The 6,684-nt window shown below is 43.1% G+C and overlaps 1 protein-coding gene across 3 annotated transcripts; it reads left to right on the forward strand.

Annotated features, from left to right (window-relative positions):
- si:dkey-56m19.5 (fibrous sheath CABYR-binding protein) lies at positions 1-6,684 on the forward strand. 3 transcript variants are annotated; one of them, XM_068337326.1, is made up of 3 exons: positions 1-161; positions 4,406-5,340; positions 5,443-6,684. In XM_068337326.1, exons 2-3 carry the CDS (start codon positions 4,414-4,416, stop codon positions 6,214-6,216), a joined length of 1,701 nt encoding a protein of 566 aa, XP_068193427.1. In that variant the 5' UTR covers positions 1-161; positions 4,406-4,413; the 3' UTR covers positions 6,217-6,684. The 3 variants fall into 3 exon arrangements, with proteins under 3 accessions (XP_068193427.1, XP_068193270.1, XP_068193348.1); XM_068337169.1 differs by having other exon boundaries at positions 4,406-6,684; XM_068337247.1 differs by lacking the exon at positions 1-161 and adding an exon at positions 675-879 and having other exon boundaries at positions 4,406-6,684.

Raw genomic sequence — 6,684 nt, forward strand, 5'->3', positions numbered from 1 at the left:
GGGACTGGGGGCATTGCTCAGCTCCACCACATACCCAGACCGCACCTCAGAGAGCAGGGGTGGAATCTGCAGCTGTCACTCCGCAGGCTTACCGTCATTATCACATCCAGCCAAAGGTGGAAAGGAGAAGAAACCCTAGTGATCATTCTCAACAGATACAGGTTGGTTACAACAGAGCGTTTTTATTCTCACGGTTTTATTCTCAGTTGCACCATTTCTGGGATACGCGTTTCTGCGCGTATGATGTCGGTGAAGGCACAAAAGAAGAAAAAGAGAGATGCTGAACTCCATTCTTTTCTCTATGTCTTTGTTTGTTTGTGCAAATATTTCGTTGGAAAGCTGGCAAACTAAAACTGTTTTTTTTCCCTTTCTCTGGTCGATTTTTAATTTAGTGCGTCTGCTCGGGTATAGAAAGTGATTTCTAAGACGCCTGTGTGATTTAAAGAAAAAGAGAGCGCAAAACTAAACTTAAAGAAGTTTGTGTCATTTTGCTTGAAGTAATAACACACTATTGTAGTGAATTTAATTTTTTTTTCCTCATACGATGGCGTGAATGAGACATTTTCAAACGCCCGTGAACAAAAAAAGGGCAGAACTGAGAGGCGCAGATATGGGTGGGTGAATTGGGGGATGGAGACAGAGACCCCATCTAGTGTTTTTGTCACTGGAGTATTCGTAGCTCCTGTACAGTGTCATTTTCTGCGTAAGAGGCGACAACATAAACTGATGGACTCATTGTTTTCTTGTCTGCTCACACGTTTACTTTTGTCACCGAGTAGCTGGCGAGTGAAGACATATCCTTTGTTACCGGGCAGCGCATGGTACCTCATGGGTGTTTGACGCTTAGGAATAATAAAAGTACATAACCAGCCCAAAATGGTAAGTTTTTTTGCGCGTTTTTTAAATTTTTGAATCCCCGGAACACTGCAGCGTTTTGATGAGAAATAAAAGACATCAACCTTGTTTTTTTGTTGTTTTTTTTAAAGCAATATAACTGACAAAAGTAATTTACGTCCCAAACACAGACTTGGTTTTGTTTTGCTGGAAAAAAACAAAAAGACTTATTTTTGGCACCACAGCGCAGTAGATGGTAATTAGTGTAATTGATGCGCAGCTATCCTGGTTTGTGGCGCAGCTTGGCTTGATGGCGTTAACCTCTGTGGGTAGTGATGTGCTACCCTGTATGGGGGTGGTGTATGACTCTTTGGACACAACACAACCCCCCCCCCCCAAAAAAAAAACAATTTAAAAAAAAGTTATATTTCAGTGTACTAACTTTAAAAAAGAATCTAAATCAGGTTCAGTCTGTGGCAATTTATGAGGAATGTAATAAAATATGTAAAAAAAATATAATAAATAACCCGAGACGCAATTGGATCAAGTCGAGCTTCCAGTTCTCTCTCCTGCCACTGAAAGGAAGTGGAATTCTTTGGCAATCACTGACTCTTCCTCTACATCCAAACCAGTGTTGTAACATTAACAGAAATAGATGCCTGCATTTTGCGCAATTCACAGAATGTTTCAGTTGGTTTGTTGCGGTTTTACACTTGATCGAGCATTTCATATGAAGTAGTATGTGACTGTCAACTGTGAGCTCCTTATCTCCTTTGGGATGTTTTATTATGTTTTGTCATGCTGAGAAGCAGAATAGTTGTGCATACATGATAAATGTTCGTGTCAGATGTGGGCTCATTTGGCGTTGAGCCTGAGCCAACATTCTTGAAAGGGCAGAGGGTCAGTGGAGTAATTTCATTTCAGGAAGGTTCCCGTGATTTACATTTGTTTTCCTGCCACACTGGGTTTGGCAAGTAGCATGTGCCTAATTAAAGTTCCAGTTCACGTCAGGACGATGCATTTCTCTCCATTCTCTTTTACGTGTGAAGGGATGAAGTTGAACCAACCTGCATTCTGCTTTGACAAGAAATCACACACCGCAGCTTTGCATGCTGTGTATAATTTTTAACCACCTCAAATGATTTCCTAAGTAAACATGAACTTTGAGAGTGTTGCCTCAATGCTTGAAAAGTGGTTCAGTTTAGCTTAACCCCAGTAAGCTGTAACACAAGCCAGGTCCATTGTTGACCTGATTTCCGAGCCTTTGTTGTGGAGTGTAGGGGGATTGTTGTGGAGTAATTCTGCTAGTAGTTAGATTTGACTGCTCCCAACAGAACCATCAGTCCACCAGATGAATTTCTGACAGATTTTGTTCAGACGTCCTCTTGATGTTGCATAGCTGAAGCGAGCCATGTGTTGAATGCACAAACTTTTTTTTTTTTTTTAACTGTGTAAAGCATTGACCAAAAGAGAGGAACATGGATCTTACTGCTTAGTAAACAGTGATGTGTCTGATTCTCTCTGGAAAATACATCATTTGTAAAACGATACAGTGTTTGTCTGGTTTTAATGATGGGTCTGTTTGTTCTTGAGTTTGTCTGCATATAGTCTGGGTGTACATAAATTCTGTATTTCCTGTAGGAGTTGATATTTGTGTGCCTTAAAATTTACAATTTTAGTTGGATGCTCATATTCACTGTTTCCTGGCAACCCCCCCCCCCCAATTTTGAAATGCCCAGTAGACCACGCCTGGATTTAAAATCTGTGAATTTCTCAGTTTGCACCATCAAAACAGAATATTTCATCAAAGGTACATCATGAATCATTCAGCTATGGCTCCAATCGACCTTGCATTATCTACAGAAGATCCCGTGTGAGGTGGCGACGTCACCTCCCTGTTGCTGGGTGTTCAATACAAATTAAATGGGGGTCCAGTAAATCAAACCTCCCCTGCTACTGATGTCAGAACATTAAATATTACAGATATGGATCAGTTGAGCTCACATTAGAAGCTCAACCCTTACAGGTGGAAACACAGATCAAGCATCACAGCTCACCATATGTTCATGAATTGGTTTTAAGTCTTTCCTACTAGCATTATATGTGTGAATAATTTATTTTTCATGACAATTGTTCTTCTTTTTTGTTTTGATAATGTTAACTGTAGAAATGGTGATTACCGGCTGCATGTGTAGCCAAACACAATCCAGGGTCGGCCACAGTTGTAAATCCAATGAAAATTGTCTCTGGTATCGTCTGTAGCAACATTGTGTTGCAGATCAATAAGTTCCATCTGTAGAGATCCATTACTGTATTCCCTCTTCTAGGTCTCATAGATTTGTCTCCTGTGGTGACATGTCTGACCGTAAAGTGATTCTGAATGAAATGAAGCTTCTATTTTAAAATCATTGCAGAAGTTTCCAAACAGTTTTTACTTGAACACAATATGTAAGGAAACTTATGTCTCACTTTGGATTTGTTGAGTTACATGAAAATAAGGGGAGTTCTCTTGGAGAGAGGAAGACCATAATATAAATTATCCTGTCATCTTGGACTGAGCACATCTTCTGGTTGTATTATACCTCTGTAGTGCCAGAACCATTTTTGTTTTACTTCGATCTACGGCCAGCCAGCTATGTTAAGGTGGACTGGAAGAAAGAAAAGGTAAACATTTAATAAGAATAGTAGCACAGAACACAGAGCAGGCTCTTCCAGTGGTCAATATTAACAAATTAAGAAAATACTTTTATTTGACAAAGGTAGGTGGTTTTCCCACCAGGCCTTGAGACATTGAATTGGGAGTCCTGAGTTTGGTTGGTATTTGGATGCTCACGAGTCTTTCCTGAGGTGCAGTGGTTGGTTAATGGCAGATGCTTTGGTAGACTATGTTTAACTTTATTTGCCAATGAATTTTAACTGCAGGTTGATTTGTTGAAGAAATTTATTGCTCCATGTCATTAATGCCATTTGACTGATATGGGAAGGAGAAGCACACTTACGGTAGGGAAGTAGTATTATGTGTAGTACCAGGCAAAATGGAATGGATGTGATGTATTACAAACAGGATGATTTGTGTAGCTGGCTAATATTGGCTGAAGTGGCGCATCATTAACTTACAAGGCGGTTCAGCTCAGGCAACCGAGGGGGCAATGCTTTGGGGTAGTGTTTGTTTGTGGTACTTTTTGCAGTGTAGAAGTCACCAACTGTTTATACAGTGGAGCAAAGAGGTCTACTTCTGATTGAGCTCTGAGTATCTAGCCATGATACTTGTCTCATCTGTACTATTTTTGCATTGGCTGAATGACATTGGTTATGTTAAAATAAGCTATATTTTTTGTGGTTTAATGTAACCTTGGCCCAGTTGTTTTGTTCACTTAGTCTTGCCTCTAAGTGCTGTCATGCTAAATTTGCAAGTTACATCATGAGGCCATTGGATTAAATATTTTGATCACTGTACGTGTTAAAACTCCGGTCTAAAATTTGACAATGTTGTGTTTTAAGCATTCAGTATTAAACTTGAATAATATTTTATTTCTCCCATTAACAGACACTTTTATCTACTTGTTCCTAGGAGACACCATGGGAGGTAAGCTGAGCAAGAAGAGGAAGGGATACGATGTGAGTGACCCTAAACAGACCAAGGATAAGATTGAAGTGCCAGCTGGAGGTACAGAAGAGTCTGCTAGAGTAGAGGCTGGACCTCCAACAGAATCCGTACCAGTAGCTGAAGCAAACAATGTAGTAGAAGTAATTGAAGCTGTAAAAGCTCCAGAAGAACCCAAATCTGCACCTCCAGCAGAACTAGAAACGGCAGAAGAATCCACCTCAGTAACACAAGAACAAGTTCCAGCATCAGAGGCAACATCTTCTGTTGAGGAACCAGCCCCAAAAGTGAAAGAACCAGTTGCAGTAGAAGAGACTCCGGTGGTGCTGGATCTAGCTCCAATAGTAGAAGAAATTGTAACAGCAATAGAGTCTCTTCCTGTAGCAGCAGAACCGGCCCCAGCTGTTAAAGAACTGGCTGTAGCGGCAGAAAAATCCTTTTCAGTTGCGGCAGAATCATCCCCAGTAGAACTTACAGAGACCAGAGCAGTAGTATCAGAAGAACCTCTCCCAGAACCCAAGGCTGTATCTGCACCTGAAGAAATCCCTGTAGATGCAATTGCTGCAAATTTAGATTCTGTGCCAGAGCCAGAGGTTGCTTCTGAGAAAACAGAGGTAGCACTTGAGGAAAAAGACCTCGACCCAGAGATTGTTCAAGAGCCAGAGACTACAACTGAGGAAACGGTGCAGCCTCCTGCTGTCCCTGAAAATGAACCAAAAGATGAGGGGCTTGTGTTGGAGGAATCTTCAGAAGCAGTGCAGGCCCCCGAGCCCGAGGTGGAGCAGGCCCCCGAGCCCGAGGTGGAGCAGGCCCCCGAGCCCGAGGTGGAGCAGGCCCCCAAGCCCGAGGTGGAGCAGGCCCCTGAGACAACACCGGAGCTAGAGCAAGCGCCCGAGCCCGAGGTGGAGCAGGCGCCCGAGCCCGAGGTGGAGCAGGCCCCTGAGACAACACCGGAGCTAGAGCAGGCGCCCGAGCCCGAGGTGGAGCAGGCCCCTGAGCCCGAGGTGGAGCAGGCCCCTGAGACAACACCCGAGCTAGAGCAAGCGCCCGAGCCCGAGGTGGAGCAGGCCCCTGAGACAACACCGGAGCTAGAGCAAGCGCCCGAGCCCGAGGTGGAGCAGGCCCCTGAGACAACACCGGAGCTAGAGCAAGCCCCAGATCTAGAGCTTGAACAATCACCAGAGCAAGAGCCAAAGCTAGAGCTTGAACAATCATCAGAGCTGGAGCAAGCACTTGAACTAGAGCCAGAGCTTGAACAATCACCAGAGTCTGAGGAAAAGGCTGAGACTATGGGAACGATAGAAACTGAGGTCTGCGACAGTGCTGCAGAGGAAGGCCCCACTGATCAGCCTGAAGAAGTCTCCAGCATGGAGGTGACAACTGAGCTAGAAGCAGCCGACCCACCTGCCTCTGCCACTATAATTGTTTCTGAGTCTGAAAAGGGAGTTGATTCGTCTGTGGAAGTTATGTCCTCCCTAGAGTCCCAGGAAGTAGAAAGCAAGATGGAAAATGGGAATTTAGAGAGCTCTGCTGTTACAGTTAATGTGGCAGAATCAGATGAACTTTCAGCTGTGAGTACAGGGTTCACAAATTCTGATGTCCCACAGATCCAGGAATGTGTAAATGGAAATGAAAATCCAGAGGAGACACCGGTCAAGGAGCAGAATGACTTTGAACTGAAAAAGAATGTGATGCTGAGTGAGGATGTCCATGAAGTTCCAGATGCAGTCTCTGAAATGGTGGAAGGCCTCAGCACCGAGGTCACCCAGGCAGTCTGAAAGGAAAATCAGCCTACAAATCAATGTGAATTCCATTCAATCATCTGAATTGAGAAAGCCATTAAGATATTACAAAGGGAGGCTTTCCGGTATGCTGTAACCACTGCAATGTCTATAGTGGTAACTCGGGCAAAAGGACGTTTTCTTTCATGTGAACTACATGAATTGGAGCCACTTCGTGATAGTAATGATGAAGACAGAGGGTCGGAGATGAAGAGCTTGAAATGTGCAGGTGAATGGGAACAGCAGAAATGTTGGACGTGGAATGTAAAGAAAGTATCTGCAAAGTGGTTTGTTTGAAAGGCATCCATTATGTTATCTGATTTAGAATGTCATATATCCTTTCTATTACTATATGCAGAGATTTGACATGAATGTTTTGGTCTTTTATAATAATTGTACTCATGAGGACTGTTCATTTTAAACTGATTGTTAGGAATACAGAATAAAGAGTGTCTTAGCCCATTG

Source organism: Antennarius striatus, chromosome 1, assembly GCF_040054535.1.
Source record: "Antennarius striatus isolate MH-2024 chromosome 1, ASM4005453v1, whole genome shotgun sequence".
Lineage (NCBI taxonomy): Eukaryota > Metazoa > Chordata > Actinopteri > Lophiiformes > Antennariidae > Antennarius > Antennarius striatus.

What these genes read in the sequence shown, in the direction of transcription:
- si:dkey-56m19.5 (XM_068337169.1), top strand. Translation starts at nt 4,414, where the DNA reads ATGGGAGGTAAGCTGAGCAAGAAGAGGAAGGGATACGATGTGAGTGAC.